At 39.7% G+C, this 17442-nt stretch overlaps 1 protein-coding gene and 1 long non-coding RNA gene across 2 annotated transcripts; both read left to right on the top strand.

Annotated features, from left to right (window-relative positions):
- The first annotated feature begins 348 nt into the window (after positions 1 to 348).
- LOC130095559 (uncharacterized) lies at positions 349 to 6460 on the top strand. The gene is made up of 3 exons (XR_008808131.1): positions 349 to 421; positions 6091 to 6210; positions 6403 to 6460. It is a non-coding gene; the product is annotated as an uncharacterized LOC130095559 (long non-coding RNA).
- Positions 6461 to 6474: 14 nt separating this feature from the next.
- On the top strand, positions 6475 to 7159 carry LOC130095553 (zinc finger protein 239-like). The gene has a single exon (XM_056262317.1). The coding sequence runs from the start codon at positions 6582 to 6584 to the stop codon at positions 7155 to 7157; it is 576 nt and encodes a 191-aa protein (XP_056118292.1). The 5' UTR covers positions 6475 to 6581; the 3' UTR covers positions 7158 to 7159.
- Positions 7160 to 17442: the final 10283 nt, after the last annotated feature.

Genomic DNA, 17442 nt, shown 5'->3' with positions numbered 1-17442 from the left:
TGATGACCTACCCCTAACCCCGCCCCTAAACCTACCAGTAACTGGGGTTAAGACCAATCAGGGATGAGTTCCCTAATGAATATTCATGAGTCTTCCCCTACCATCCTGTGAAAAAAAATATCGCGTCCCGCTGAGGGGGGCGTGTTCCGGCGGGGAAGTGACGTTAATGCATTCCCTCTATTGGCTTTCACTTCTTGTCAATATACGTTCTTTGTTGTGGCTTGGATCACACAGTAGCTTGGACAAAGAGAGTAGAGTCTCTGATTCAGTTCCCAGTAGGTGGCAGTAATGTACTTTATAATAGTATGCACCCCCCATTTAAACCAGAAAGAAGAAGAAGAAGAGGTACGAGAGGGAAGGGCATAAACATGTGAAGTGGAACACCGTTCATTCTGCTCCAAATTCTGATTGTTTTCATACCGTGAGTGCAATCATTTGATTTTTTTATAGGAGAAATCTAAATCCAAACGACTAAACGAGTTAGTTTATTTAGTGAATCACTCAGAAATGAATCGAAATGAACCGACCGATGTTGTACATTACACTAATGAAACGTAAGCTTGACTGGAAGGCTATTTTACACTACAGTTTGTGAAGACTATGATTTGTTTTCGTTTTATGTAATGAACAAATTAAACCTGGTAAACAGAGTTTTTAATGATGAATCATATCGAATGTAAGAGCAACATAAATATGAGCTAGATGAGTTAGAAGTTAAAGTTTGCCTTTTTTAGCACTCTTTTAAAATTTGGGTTAAATTCAGTATTTGCTTGCATTCATTAATATTCACTTGTGTGTGTTTATACGAGTATCATTAAAAAAATAGTTATTTACTAGTTATAAAGTTAACTCTTTTTAATTTCACATTTAAAAAAATCTAGTGTTTGATCATGTCTAAATATTTATTCAAATGTAAAACCTAAAAATAAGTAAGCAGTTATGATCTGCAATACTCTTTTGAGCAACTACTAGTAGATGCATGTATATTTATTAAAGAGCCATACAGGAACCTAGTGGGTAAACCATGGCATAAAAAAGTTTTTTCCAGGCACAAAATTACTTTAATTTGGTTCTTTGCATTGCCCTTTTCTCTATTTTAACCTTAAATACTACACTAATTGTAATATAAATAATACAAATATTAGAAAAAATCATTAATGGACCATAATTATTGCACAAATAGTATTCGTTTTTTTTTTAATTCGCTTTGGTACTATTTTAACAAGTAAGGTGTACATTTTCAAAACTCTTAGTGCTAATATCACAACAGATCATCAAAAGTGCACTTTTTTTCAATCATTTCATCATGTTTTCAATTGTGTTAGTACAATCCCCAAAATCACAAAGTATCCTTTTCACTACACAAAATAACTGTTTCATCTATATAAATGTTTCATTCACAGTAGCTGCCTTTCATAATGCATAACTATCAAACTTTGGATTTGCATTTCTTCGTGTTCAGTGTAATACGTTTGTCTATTATTTAATCCAACTGATCTTAATGGTTAATCAATTAATCATTTGGTACACCTATAGATTTCTATAGATACAGATTCTATAGATATAGTTTCTACTTTGTTTGGAATTTCTGATACAGATAACCAAAGGTAATGAATTATTTTTACATTATAAGTGATTTTTCTTAGATTAAAACCACTATGTTCAAAGTGTGTTTGTGTGTGTGTGGTCTGTGTGTCCTGGTAAACTCGCTTCTTGGAACACTGAAACAGTTTAAAGCAAATGTGGCATTTTGTGTCTAGGCTTCGAAACAATCTGACGTGTCTCCACGGGGACCCCTAGTGGTCAGAACAGTGTAAATGCAACAAAAACCCAGGCCAAACATGCATAAAAACACCTTTTGCACCTTTTGCAAAAATTGCACTTTTTTTTATTGAAAGTCAAATCTTTCAAATTCAATTATCTAATCATCTAATAAGATTATCAAGTCAAGTCACATTTATTTATATAGCGCTTTTTAGAATACAGATTGTTTCAAAGCAGCTTTACAGAGATAACAGGAAAATAATGCAAAAAAGTTTGTTTCCAGAAGAAAATAACGTCATAGTCCAGTTTAAGTAAGTTCAGTGATGTTTCATTTTTCCTTAAAAAAAAAGTTATTAATTTAGTTCATTTATATATAGCCGCTCTGGAGTAAACCGTGATGTCATCGTCCAGCTCAGTTCAGTTCTCGATAATGGTGTCAATGCAGGCAGATCAATATTATTGTTGAATATTACATTAAATGTTAAATTTAATGTCCCCAACTTAGCAAGCCAAGCCAATGGCAACAAAGGTGGAAAAAGGCAACAGTGACAGTGAACCAAAACTCCATCAGGTGGCAGAATGGAGAAAAACCCTTGGGAAAACCCAGGCTCAGTCGGGGGCCAGTTCTCCTCTGGCCAATGAGCGAACTGTGTATGATTATGATTCAAGCAGCATTATAGGTCATAAGTAGGGGTGTAACGATACACGTATTCGTATTGAACCGTTCGGTACGAGGCTTTCGGTTCGGTTTTCGGTACGCATTTTTGAACCGAATGGTTCGTTGGACCATTTTTCCTGCCGACCAAAATTTCGTTATTTCAAATGTAGGCGCGTCACGCATGCTCATAATGTAAGAGATGCTGGCGTGACCACAACATTGCCCAACATCAAATGGCAAATGTAATGTAAGCGGAACGAAACTGAGCTACTCGTTATTGTGTGGTTGACGGACCGTTTATCAGTTTGGAGGACCAAAGCACCGCGAGCCGATCTTGATCAAGCAGCACTATACAGCGACATCCAGTAAAGAAAACATTTGAATTCGCCACTGAAGTAATAACATCGCTGAGAGATCTAGTGAGACACATTCACATTTCTCCGTTATTAACAGATCAAACAGCGCTGACGTGGAAAACAGGAAGAAACATTGTGCCATGAACTATCCAGTGTCCACAGATCAGCAACATTCACCATGGATCTACTGTAGTAACACTAACTGTAACCATGGAAGTTTGGCAGGAATAGTAGGCTATAATGCTTTCAAGTAACATCACGTCAGTTTTATTTTGACATTGTGAATACAATTGCTGCCCTCAAATGTTAATCTGAACTAAAATAAACCTTTGTTTATAACTAGCCTACTACAATATTACATTTCATTTTGTCCAAGGAGCTGTTTTGTTTTATAAGCTCCTAAGAAAAGTCAAGTATAGCTCCATCGTTGCTTAAAGTTAAAAAATATCATACTTTATGATGTTAGTTTTAATAAAAATATAATTAAATCAAGGAAATTTCTCTGGCATTTCTTTCTTTTTGCTGTATCGGAAACGTACCGAACCGTACCGAACCGTGACACGTGTATCGTATCGAACCGAACCGTGAATTTTGTGAACCGTTACACCCCTAGTCATAAGTCAGATTGGTTTGGAACAATCAGAATATTATCCAGTTACATCTGGTTGAAGATCAGAGTCACGCCGGTATGGAGACGGGTTTGTTGACGATCAGTTCCGATGGCTGTCGTGTCGGTGAGGCCTTCGATGAGAGTCTAGTTGACACAATCTCTGCTGACACTTCAGGGATGCGTTGTGGTCGTGTGTAGGTGGAGGTCCTCAATCTGGTCTGGATACGGCCCGGATCCGGCTGACTACATGCGTTGTGGTCGTGTCTAGGCCCAGGTCCTCCATCTGATCTGGATATGGCCCGGATCCGGCTGATTACAGTAAACCTCAGAATAAGCAGAAAGACTAACATTAGCATAGATGCCAATCTTCTTATGATGTAACGAGTACATCGGGTGTTCTAGGAAGTGTTTCCGGTACCGGCTGACCTAATTTATGCAGCCTAATAATCATTTAACTGATTTGAATAATAGGAATGTACAATTTTCTATGTGTATGCCAGGATAAAGAGATGCGTTTTTAGTCTAGATTTAAACTGATAGAGTGTGTCTGCTTCCCCGGCAATGTTAGGAAGACTGTTCCAGAGTTTAGGTGCTAAATAGGAAAAGGATCTACTGCCAGCAGTTGATTTTGATATTCTAGGTATTATCAGCTGGCCTGAGGTTTGAGATGTGTGAGACAATAAATGTGTCTTTATGTTTTATTTTAAAAACAAAGAAAATAATTACATATTTTTTTATCTTTTATCTTATCCACTTTGGCCTAAATGTCTGCCTAGACATTGGCCTAAATTTTATATATATTGTTACTTTGTAAGGCTTTGTTATTAAAAAAATAAGAACAAAGATACACATTACATATACACAACATAATTTACAAATTAAATAAACTGTTTTAAGTCTATTACATAGACTTCACTGTATAAATTATGCATTGATCCTTTTAAAGCTACTATTAAAGTAAGTTCTCATTCGAGAGCAGTGAGTGATTTTCTCTTTGTGTTTTATTTTATTAACATTAAAAGGATCGTTCCTCCCAAAATAAAAAAATGTCATTTACTCTCTCAAGTTGTTTTAAAACCGAATAAGTTTCTTTCTTCTTTTGAAAATAAAAGTTATTTTGAAGAATGTGGGTAACGAAACAGTTTCTGGTCCTCAGTGACTTCCATAGTAGCCTATATTTTTTCCTACTATGGAAAGAAATCATGATATCGCAAACCCCTAAGATTCATCATACTTTGCAATGGCTTCCTCCGATATCCAATAGTATTTGATGGTAGAGTGTTGATCCTTCACGAATTTGTAAAGTTCATCAGCTGTTTGCAAGTCAGTGCCTCTTGGACTGCTTTATCTGCAATATGCAATACAGCCCCACCTACTCCATCAGGAGCTCCTTTCCCATGCGATTTCTCACTAAAGTTCCAAGTGACCCTTTGGAAGCCAGATAGAAAAGGCACTGTGCTGAGTAGAAGTTTTTCAGGTTCCTGAATTGGGTCACTGGTCCATCACTGATGATATGTCGAGTACAAGGCGGTGTGTTACATTTGCCTATGGCATCCCTCAATACAGGCTCCATGTGAGCCCATGTTCATCATGGCGGAGAGAGTGTTATAGGAAAAGGATGATGAGGCCGTATACACCACACAGGTGTGGATTGTAACCTTCTTGTGGATGCCACTGAAGTGGAAAGCCTAATTTCACTGCTGAGATTACAGCCATAGTTCTCAGAGAAGTTCAAATGAATGCAGACTTTATCCTCACGTAGTGTTTCTTTCAGCTCTCTGAGTGTTTTGGCTTGGTGGAGCCAGTTGAAATGCTGCTTTGCTAGAGAGGTTAGCTTCTTGTTCTTGTTAAAACGTCTCTTTGAGAAAAAACCCCCCACTTAAACCTGGATTATTGAGAGCGATTATAAGTGTGATGAGCATCTGCTAAATAAAATAAAGCCTGGAACACACCAAGCCGACACCGACGAACTAGCGCCGATGAAAGCCGACTGTGTTGTCGCCCCTTGGTCGCCTCTCGTCGGGTAAAAAGCTGCACTTGAACACACCGAGAGAACTACAGGCGACTGTCAGCTAGAATGCGCGTTCTGCGCCTGCATGTAAATGAGACAACTGTCTATTTCTGCAGATATATTCTCTATATTCGTCATTCAAAAAGGGGAAACCGACGCTGTCGGCTGCAGATACACAAACCATAAACAAAGCAGTGCGTGCTTACCGTTTTAAATATCAATCCTGCTAAACACTTTCTTTATTCCACTCCGCTCGTGTTAATATTGAAATATTCGCCAGGGAACACTCAGGAAAGATGACGTAACATAAGAACAGCCTTCTATCTGTAGAGTTTTGACTTCTTTGCTCGCTGTTTTGCTATTATTCTCGTGCATTGACTCTTTCACTAAGCTGAACAGCCAATCAGAGTTCCCTCTTTCACCGACGGCCCGACGCCGATTCAACATGTCGAATCGGCCGAAACAAACCTGACGAGGACCAATTTCAGCCGACGGCACAGAACCGTGCGGAACACACCGAGGAAACTCAGTCGGCCGACGCACAAAAACTGCCCGACGGCCGACCGTCGGCTTGGTGTGTTCCAGGCTTAAGATTCATCATAGCGACCACAATTCAAACCTTCAGTCAGTGAAGCCGCTCCCACAGCCGTTCATGAGAGTTTAAATGCTATATATTCCCATCTTCCCACAGGAGAAGCAGCAGAAAGCAGGAGGAATTACTCCAGGAGAAACTAATCGCATACAATTGTAAAGATGGAGTTTCAGGAAGAACCCTGCAGAATAAAAGATGAAGATACAGAGAAACTAATAGGTTGGTGTTTTCCTTCATTCTCTTTAATGACTGATGAGGAACATTAAGATGAAAACTGACAAATAACAATGTGTAAAACTATATATTATTAAACTCAATAGTAAACTATATTTTGCTAATTTGGTGGTCCCTGATTTTGTTTCTAATTTGTACATCTTCAATTGACCCATGGAAATGTAATGTTGATTTTAGACCCGGTGGAAGTGAATAAAGACAAACAGTATTTCACAAATGAAGATGGAAACAGACTGAACAGTCTTATTTCACAGACTGAACAGAATTTCACAAATGGAAAATCTGGAGTCAAGGGATCTTTCACCTGCTCTGAGTGTGGAAGGAGTTACACGCATAAATCGGCACTTACCAGACACATGAGAATTCACACTGGAGACAAACCATTCACATGCATTCAGTGTGGAAAGAGTTTCATTCGCAAAGAGGATGTAAATGTGCACATGAGAATTCACACTGGAGAAAAACCATTCACATGCACTCAGTGTGGAAAGAGTTTCACTCACATAGGCTCTTTCAAAGATCATCTGCGTTTTCACTCTGGAGTGAGATCATTCAGCTGTGATCAGTGTGATAAAACATTTGTTGTGGCATCAGGCTTGAGAGCACACCTAACAGTTCATACTGGTGTGAAGCCTTATATATGCTTTGACTGTGGGAAGACCTTCACTAGATTGCGCATCTTAAAAACACACCAGAGGATTCATACTGGAGAGAAACCTTACAAGTGCTCACACTGTGGGAAGGGTTTTACTCGGTCAGAATACTTGAAAGATCATGAGAGAGTTCATACTGGAGAGAAGCTGCACCAGTGCTCTTCATGTGGGAAGAGTTTCGCCAATTATTCTAATATGCGAGCTCATATGAAAAAGCATTGCCCAAAAGTTTCTAAGTCAGGGATGGGCAACATCGATTCTGGAGTGCCACTGTCCTGAAGACTTTATCTCTAACCCTGATAAAAACTCATCTGCCTGTAGCTTTCTAGTCATCCTGAAGACCTTGATTAGCTTGTTCAGGTGTGTTTGATTTAGGGTTGTAGCTAATCTCTGCAGGACCAGAAACCAGATCAGATGGTGGACCTGCGCCTAGACATGACCACAATGCATGATGTAGTCAGCCGGATCTGGGCCATATCCAGATCAGATGGTGGACCTGCGCCTAGACATGACCACAACACGTCCCTGGAGTGTCAGCAGAGATTGTCTACTAGACTCTCCCCTGTGAAGGCCTCATTGACACTGATCCTCAACAAACCCGTCTCCAATACCGGCGTGATGACTCCAATCTTCAACCAGATAGAACTGGATAATATTCTGAATGTTCCAATCCAATCTGACTTCTGACCTAAAATGCTGCCTAAACTGAGCTGGCCGAGGACATCACAGTTTTGTCCAGAGCGGCTATATATATATAAATGAACTAAATTAATAACTTTTTACAACAAAAATGAACCATCACTGAACTTACTTAAGCTGGACTGTGATGCTATTTTCTTCTAGAAACAAACTTTGTTGCATTATTTTCCTTTTATCTCTGTAAAGCTGCTTTGAAACAATCTGTATTGTAAAAAAAACGCTATATAAATAAAGGTGACTTGACTTAACAGTGGCCCACCAGGACTGAAGTTGCCCATCCCTGGTCTAAGTGATCAAAGTTCATGTTCTGATCCATAACTTTCAGGTAAATAGTTTGATTTTCTCAGGGTTGGTACGCAATATGGACAAGTATGGCGAAGGGGTGGATTATGGAATTCACTGCTGCTTCAATATATATCCTATCCTAGGTAATCGCGTTATTAATCAATATTTATCCTTCTAAATATTAAATGATTTGAATTACTTCTTTAAGCTTATGAGATTTACTAGTTATAGAATTACATGTCGGTTCCCTGAAACATTCTCTTTGTTTGTAAGAGAAGCACCTAACACCTGTTAAAACATATTTACTTTCTAGTTTACCCTGACAGCCTAGGTCATTGGGGTCACTCAGGCCTGTCTCCTACAGGTCGTTCTCAAAGAATTAGCATATTGTGATAAAGTTCATTATTTTCCATAATGTAATGATAAAAATTAAACTTTTCATATATTTTAGATTCATTGCACACCAACTGAAATATTTCAGGTCTTTTATTGTTATGCAAACCCAAAATTCCTGTCTCAAAAAATTTGCATATCATGAAAAGGGTCTCTAAACGAGCTATTAACCTAATCATATGAATCAACTAATTAACTCTAAACACCTGCAAAAGATTCCTGAGGCTTTTAAAAACTCCCAGCCTGTTTCATTACTCAAAACCGCAATCATGGGTAAGACTGCCGACCTGACTGCTGTCCAGAAGGCCATCATTGACACCCTCAAGCAAGAGGGTAAGACAGAAAGAAATTTCTGAACAAATAGGCTGTTCCCAGAGTGCTGTATCAAGGCACCTCAGTGGGAAGTCTGTGGGAAGGAAAAAGTGTGGCAAAAAACGCTGCACAACGAGAAGAGGTGACCGGACCCTGAGGAAGATTGTGGAGAAGGACCGATTCCAGACCTTGGGGGACCTGCGGAAGCAGTGGACTGAGTCTGGAGTAGAAACATCCAGAGCCACCATGCACAGGCGTGTGCAGGAAATGGGCTACAGGTGCCGCATTCCCCAGGTCAAGCCACTTTTGAACCAGAAACAGCGGCAGAAGCGCCTGACCTGGGCTACAGAGAAGCAGCACTGGACTGTTGCTCAGTTTTGCATGTCATTCGGAAATCAAGGTGCCAGAGTCTGGAGGAAGACTGGGGAGAAGGAAATGCCAAAATGCCTGAAGTCCAGTGTCAAGTACCCACAGTCAGTGATGGTCTGGGGTGCCATGTCAGCTGCTGGTGTTGGTGCACTGTGTTTTATCAAGGGCAGGGTCAATGCAGCTAGCTATCAGGAGATTTTGGAGCACTTCATGCTTCCATCTGCTGAAAAGCTTTATGGAGATGAAGATTTCATTTTTCAGCACGACCTGTTTACTGACCATGGTATTACTGTGCTCAATTGGCCTGCCAGCTCTCCTGACCTGAACCCCATAGAGAATCTGTGGGATATTGTGAAGAGAAAGTTGAGAGACGCAAGACCCAACACTCTGGATGAGCTTAAGGCCGCTATCGAAGCATCCTGGGCCTCCATAACACCTCAGCAGTGCCACAGGCTGATTGCCTCCATGACACGCCGCATTGAAGCAGTCATTTCTGCAAAAGGATTCCCGACCAAGTATTGACTATTGAGTGCGTAACTGAACATAATTATTTGAAGGTTGACTTTTTTTTTTTTGTATTAAAAACACTTCTTTTATTGGTCGGATGAAATATGCTAATTTTTTGAGACAGGAATTTTGGGTTTTCATGAGCTGTATGCCAAAATCATCAGTATTAAAACAATAAAAGACCTGACATATTTCAGTTGGTGTGCAATGAATCTAAAATATATGAAAGTTTAATTTTTATCATTACATTATGGAAAATAATGAACTTTAACACAATATGCTAATTTTTTTAGAAGGACCTGTACATGACCAATTCTTAGTTAAAGCATTTACTTTACTTTTCATCTTCAATCACTAGAGAATAGTGATGAACATGGGCTGAACCTCTTACTGAGAGAAAGTACATCTTATGTAGTCATAGTATGTTTTGGGAAAGTTTCCTGAACAGAGCTAGAGCTCGACCAACTCAGATCTTGAAGAAGCTGTCTTTGTGTGTTAGTACTCTTTGTTACAGGACCTGACATTCTACAGGTGAGCAACTGGCATGCAGAGGTGGTGAAATGACCATCTGACAGACAAACTGGAACTCAGGTCATTTTGTGCCAGGATCCTTGTTGTCATCTGGATGATCAATAGAGATATGCTTCTGACTATCTAGCTTTTATCCACTTAGTACAAGCCTGTTGTAGCGGACCAAATGATGGCCAAAACTTTACTAATGAGTTTTATGAAGTTTATTGTACTTCACACAAAAGATGAAGCGTCTGTTTCACTCCAGAAAATCACTGTAAGAGCTGAATAAAACACACTACAAGAAGTGCTCATTAAAGTCTTATCCATAAACTCTCTCTCTCTCCCTTGCATTATTATCAACACACATAGCAAATTACACAGAAACGCTCGTTACAGCTATCAGTAAACAAATACTACAGACCTTATGCCTTTTCAGGGGGTGCTTAATAAACTGGTAAACTTTATATCCATAAAACAACTCAGATGAACTGTAATAAAGTGCGTGCTGTCCCTTTCATTATTGCCGTGACCAGTATCGCTCCAGAGACGCTGGATTACAAACAGTTGGTACTGATCCATCTTTGAGTAACAACTTTTTAGCAAAACCTGTGTTTTGTATTGTCCCTTTGTATTGACCCTCGTTCACAAAGCAGTCTGGTGTAAAATGATTTGCGCAAATATAAACAAATTTAGGTATATGGGGGCGCATTAGCTTCAAAAATATCAAACTAATCCACTGTGTCCTCAGTGGCTCAGATGTTGGGAGAAAATGAAGACTCTTAAGGGGGTCGTACACTGGATGAGAAGCACAGCACAGCGTCGCACACAGCGTCGCTCTGCGCCACATCTGTAAAATTCGAACACATTATTTTCTATTAGTATACACACACCAGCAGCGCCATTCGGCGTCTGTCTGCGGCACCCAGCTACGGCACAGGACCCTGTTCAGAATCCTGCCGCGCCACAGAGCGCCATTTATATAGTTTTATATTCAATTTTCATTAGGCCATCCTTAAAAATATTTTGGTTTGCAGTAACAGCAAAAAAAAAAAAAAAAAGGGTCGGTAGGTAGGTCTATATATTTTTTTTTCAAGATTCAATGTAAAAAAAAAAGGATAATTTTGGTCATGGTGATTAGGTCGGTATGAATTTAAACAAATTTGCATATCGTGACGTCACTGACTGGGTCTTCAACCCCCATGCCTTCGGGCGCACCATTGCGAACCTCATTCTGATACAGGTTATAGACCACAAACAATTTGAAATCTTTGTAAAAAAAAAACAACATATTTATTGCATTAATTCCAGCTGCATTCATTTGGAAAAAAATAGGCAGAATCAAAAGAAAAAAAGGAGCCACTAGATTTCAATGAAAGTGGATTTTCAGAGGGAAACAAATAAATTAAAATGACTAATCTCACCAGCGCCGCGCCGACCAATAAAACAGCGCGTTTGGCACCATTCGTTTACATTTGACCCATACTGTTACAAGCCCCCTTTCTGGTCTAGGGGCAGGAAAGGAGGGTAACAAAAAGTTGCAGGGAGAGAGTGAGAGATTTGACCCATAAACATCTGCTATTATTAACGGAAATCAGTGTGGTCAAATAGCTAGGCGCATTGTAGGAAACTATAGGCCGATTAAGTAGTCCTGACATATTATGGAATGGTCGATTTTCTTTTGTGCAATTTAGTACATTTCGGTATGGGATGTGCTGTTTTATTGGTCAGCGCGGCGCTGGTGAGATTAATTCGCGCCGCTCTGACCATTGGCTGGCGCAAGCAAACACTTCTCCTGCGCTGTCGAGTCTGTCGCGCTCGCGCGTCTCGGTCCATTGAGCCACGCAGATTACAAGTCAGCGCAGCGCGAACTCTGTAACACACCGCGCCGTTTCGTCCCCCTTTCGGTGTGTTTGGCTTCCCACACTTATGTGTGTTTGTTTGTCAGAGCCTGCAGTTGCTGTGTGACGCGCGTTCGCGGTGGGCATGTCATGACGAGCTGGACGGGCTCCGAGAAAAGGCCGTTAACATCGATTCCCTATTTGACCATTAAGAATTTCGAATAATGAGCGACTAAATGTAGGCTCATACAGACGTCTTTCACAAGCAGCCGCGCTGCAGCCATCATCACCGAGCGCGAACCATTGACAGTGAATGAAACGAAGCGAACGCACAGGCCATAGTGTGACATACGTAAACCAATGGTGTAAACATAATCATAATAGATGACGCCACGGGTTTTTATTTAAAAGAAAGAACGTAGCCTACGCAATTTATATTCACAATACTTACTATAATAAATGTATATTATTTTATTGCTTTTGTAGTTGTTTGAAGAGTAAAAAAAAAATCGGTCGGTCTTAATGCAAGTTTACAACCGGCAAGTCGGTCGGACTAAAAGGGGAAAAAAATAAATAATTGGGTCGGTCCTAATTTGACAGGGTCGGTCGGGTTACGGCAAACAAGAATATTTTTAAGCATGGCCTTATATTTGTCTCAAATCGTCGTTAATGTACATACTGACTTCACCCTGTGCTGCAAGATTCATTTAGTTTTACATTAATTTAAGAAATCAGCTGCGTGGATGAAGATTGCTGATGTTATCGGATTTTCAGATTCTCAATTCAGTTAACGTACACCCTGAGGTAAAGTGTTCAGACTCAGCAACGATTGTATTTAATTGTACAGTACAATCATAACATAGTACAGACATTATCTTAATTTCATAATGTCCTTAAAAATAACAATTGCTGGCCATAAACTGAGAATGTGCGTGTCCGGTATGCGATACCTCGAGTTGTCTCAGACATGACGCTGCACTGCGCTTCCCGTCCGGTGTGCGACCCCCTTTATGCTCACTTTTACATCCAACAACAGAACACCGGTATTGCTTACATTGGCTGCATCCGAAACCGCATACTTCCCTACTATATAGTAGGGAAAAAACAGTAGGCGAGCGAATAAGTATGTCCGAATCCTTAGTATCCATAAAAGAGTAGGCGAGAATTACCTGGGTGACGTACTGATTCTTGCGAGATTCGGACATGCATAAACTTATAGTGCATTTTGAATATGCCTACTTACCTACTATATAGTAGGAGAAAACAGTACGTTAAAATAATTTATTTGAATATTTGAATTATTGTAATTTTAAACAGAGCTATTACAGCACTTTTCTGATTCTTGATTTCTGTGCATTTGCTGCAGATCTTTTGTGGTGGAGCAATACCCGATGACCGACATTTGTGGGAAAAAAGGAGGGGGAAACCTGAAATAAAAATATGAAGTAAAATTTACTAAAAGTTTTGTCTATGGTATTTTTTTTACTTAAGTGATCCTCACTGAAACGGGTCAACTAAAGATGAACAAACAGAAGGTAAACGCAATGAAAACAAAGACAAAATAAAACAAAACCCTGACATAAGCCAAGTTTCCATCTACTTGTCAATCGAATTATCTGAAGTTCAGTAAAAAAACTCATGCGAATAAAGCTGGTGAAAGTGTGTTTCCATCCAACGGCTTTAAAGTGAATAAAAACCAGTGCGTAATGACGTCACATGCTGTTTTGCGATCAAATTGGTATATCGAATTGATTTGAGACATTTTAAGGTGTTTCCATTAATGTTCGCACTGAATCGCACAACTTTCAAGCAAACATTTGCAAACAAAATTTTGCTAGACAAAATGGATCGCGCCATCTACCAAAAAATTATCAATATTGCACAAGTTGTAGCCTAATAGTGCTTATGTGCCAGCTGATAGCGTCATATGTAAGGGATAATGTATAGCGAGGCGATTGTTAGCCTGAAGGGGTTGTATTTGCTATAACAACCGCCTCGATATACATTATCCCGGTTATTACATGGCTACCTACCAAATAAATCAATAATTTGACACAAAATATTGATTTAAAAGGAGTTTATTGATTTAAAAACGATTGTATTGCTTCCGCTAAAGAAAATAGTCCGTTTCGTCTCTGAACTGCGTCCATGGGAACGCTCTGTTTTTCATGGCAACGGTGTGTTATACCAGAGACTATTTATATAGAGACATGTCACTTCCTCAATCCTCAATACAACTATAGGGAAAACCCGTAACACCAAAGATGGCGGTTGTATGCACATGCCCCGCCCCTCCTTCTGGAAAGCCAATCGTCTGCTTTTTAACAGTACAGCCGGGAAACATTTAAGCCTATCGTCTGGTTCCACTGACGCATGCGCACAGTTGAGGTTTGCAACAGCGGAGACGATTTGGCGACAGCCCTGCCTGTACAGAGGGTGATAACAACGCGAAGGCACCGGACTACCAAGGTAACAGTTAGTTAAAGCATTTTATATCGACCACAAATATGTTACCTTACATTCTAAGTATTTGCTGTAGAGCATCATGTAAAAGACACAAAATATGTTGTGTTATCAAGGTACGGCGTAGCTAGTTAGCCAGCTTTCCTACATAGCTAATGCTAAATTAGCTAACGTTAACGATAAGCAGAAACGTAAAATCGAATTGACTCTAGATAACTGTAGTTAAATACCTAATTTGTGTGGAACAACTTTAATGAAGATGCAGACCAGTTATAGTTGTATAAATTGTGTATTTATTTTGACCGTGCTTAATTGGTAAAGCACGTCAGTTTCCGCTGTGCTGTGGTGTCTTTTTTTTTTTTTTACTCTGTGAAGCTTGGTTGCGAGCTTTGAGCTCGGCCCCCATCCTGCACATTACATATTTGTTTAAAGCCACCTTTTTGATGGCATTTGAGTGGGTAGGGTGAATGCGGTTGAGGTCGGAGAACACACCACTGTCCCTGAGCGAGGTCTTCAGCCTCGCCATTAGTTTGCTAATGCTTTGGGGGGGATCTTTTTAACGACGCCCTCACATTTGCAAATGCATTCCTTTAGTAAGGAAGATGGCTGAAATAGCCTAGATGTGGTGGTGTATTTTTTCTTTGCGATGAAGACATCATCCTCCGCCAGAGTGTGGTAGTTGTGCTCTGCGTCATTTGTCCGCACGTAAACTTTCACATTCTCCACACTCTCTCACTGATGGCTCTTGAGCCACTTTCCGTGCGACCCAGCCAGACACATAGGCAAGTGCCTCCTTTTCGCCACTGTCCACATCCTGTATGTCCTACAACAATGAGTAATATTGAATTTAGTGAATTCTGAAATATTACAGAAACATATATTAATTTTGGATCATATTGTGACACTGCCACATTAGTTTAGGTACTATTACTTGAAATTTGAAAAGAGTTTAGGTATTTAATTGATGGCATTTGTGTATGTGGGTTTCATTTAAGATCGGAGTGATTATGTATATGTATTTATCTATATGTATTTTTTTTGTGTATTTCCACTGTGTGTGATGGTATAGAAGGGGAGGGGTTGTATGAGGATATTGTTCGTCCTAGACACCTGTTACCTTTGATCACCGCGCACCCAAACTTATACACTCACCGGCCACTTTATTAGGTACCCCATGCTAGTAACGGGTTGGACCCCCTTTTGCCTTCAGAACTGCCTCAATTCTTCGTGGCATAGATTCAACAAGGTGCTGGAAGCATTCCTCAGGGAGTTTGGTCCATATTGACATGATGGCATCACACAGTTGCCGCAGATTTGTCGGCTGCACATCCATGATGCGAATCTCCCGTTCCACCACATCCCAAAGATGCTCTATTGGGTTGAGATCTGGTGACTGTGGAGGCCATTTTAGTACAGTGAACTCATTGTCATGTTCAAGAAACCAATTTGAAATGATTAGAGCTTTGTGACATGGTGGAAGTAGCCATCAGAGGATGGGTACATGGTGGCCATAAAGGGATGGACATGGTCAGAAACAATGCTCAGGTAGGCCGTGGCATTTAAACGATGCCCAATTGGCACTAAGGGGCCTAAAGTGTGCCAGGAAAACATCCCCCACACCATTACACCACCACCACCAGCCTGCACAGTGGTAACAAGGCATGATGGTTCCATGTTCTCATTCTGTTTACGCCAAATTCTGACTCTAACATCTGAATGTCTCAACAGAAATCGAGACTCATCAGACCAGGCAACCTTTTTCCAGTCTTCAACTGTTCAATTTTGGTGAGCTCTTGCAAATTGTAGCCTCTTTTTCCTATTTGTAGTGGAGATGAGTGGTACCCGGTGGAGTCTTCTGCTGTTGTAGCCCATCCGCCTCAAGGTTGTGCATGTTGTGGCTTCACAAATGCTTTGCTGCATACCTCGGTTGTAACGAGTGGTTATTTCAGTCACTGTTGCCCTTCTATCAGCTCGAACCAGTCTGGCCATTCTCCTCTGACCTCTGGCATCAACAAGGCATTTCCGCCCACAGAACTGCCGCTCACTGGATGTTTTTTCTTTTTCGGACCATTCTCTGTAAACCCTAGAGATGGTTGTGCGTGAAAATCCCAGTAGATTAGCAGTTTCTGAAATACTCAGACCAGCCCTTCTGGCACCAACAATCATGCCACGTTCAAAGTCACTCAAATCAACTTTCTTCCCCATACTGATGCTCGGTTTGAACTGCAGGAGATTGTCTTGACCATGTCTACATGCCTAAATGCACTGAGTTGCCGCCATGTGATTGGCTGCTTAGAAATTAAGTGTTAACGAGCAGTTGGACAGGTGTACCTAATAAAGTGGCCGGTGAGTGTATATATATAGGCTATATATATATAAAAAAAAAACACTTTTCAAAATAACGCATTTAATGGTGAATTGTCAATTCGCATACACGAGCAGTAACTGCACTGCATGTACACATTTTTTACATGCTATACTCTAAACAATTATGGTAACAATATTACACGTATTATATTTGAGTAGATTTTGAGGGTTTTTTTTGTGTGAAATGAAATCTACCCAAATAAATTAAGTAAAATTTCCTAAATTATTTAGTCTATGGCACATGATGCATTTAATATTATTAGTGTGGAATGTGCTTTTTTAATATAAGTTGTCTCAATAATAAATTAAGCAGAATTTACTCGTTTGTATTAATGAAATTGACTTAATTATAACATTTACTGCATTTTTCAGGTTAAGATAATAATGACTTCATAATGCACTTTTTGTTATCAAACATGCTTTTATTCTGTATTTTTTTGCACAAATAAAACAAATCTATATAAAATGTAAGACAGCAGTTTTAAGATATGAAAAATAAAAGCAAAACAATGCTAACATTTTCCATGTCATTGAGAAAAATAATTTTGTTACACAAAAACATGTGCATACAAATTTCTGTTGGAAAAGTCACATTCTTGACTAAAACTTGTGAATAACTTGTAGCAAAACAAATCATTTGTACTTGCTGAAAGCTTGTAGAACAATATTAAACGTTCATCAATCAATGCAGTTTTTTTTTCCACCAGAACTTGGTCATAATGCATTGTCTCAATCTAAGTCATGAGTTTGTTTTTAAGTGTTAGTAATTTCGGGGAAAACTTGCAAACATCCAGTTCCAAGAAGAGCTTCTGAAAGGC

The sequence above is a fragment of the Rhinichthys klamathensis genome, unplaced genomic scaffold (assembly GCF_029890125.1).
Source record: "Rhinichthys klamathensis goyatoka isolate OS25496 unplaced genomic scaffold, OSU_Roscu_1.1 h1tg000191l_1, whole genome shotgun sequence".
Classification (NCBI taxonomy): Eukaryota; Metazoa; Chordata; class Actinopteri; order Cypriniformes; family Leuciscidae; genus Rhinichthys; species Rhinichthys klamathensis.
The sequence above is the reverse complement of the archived record's forward strand: the minus strand, read 5'-3'. Positions and strand labels throughout refer to the sequence as shown.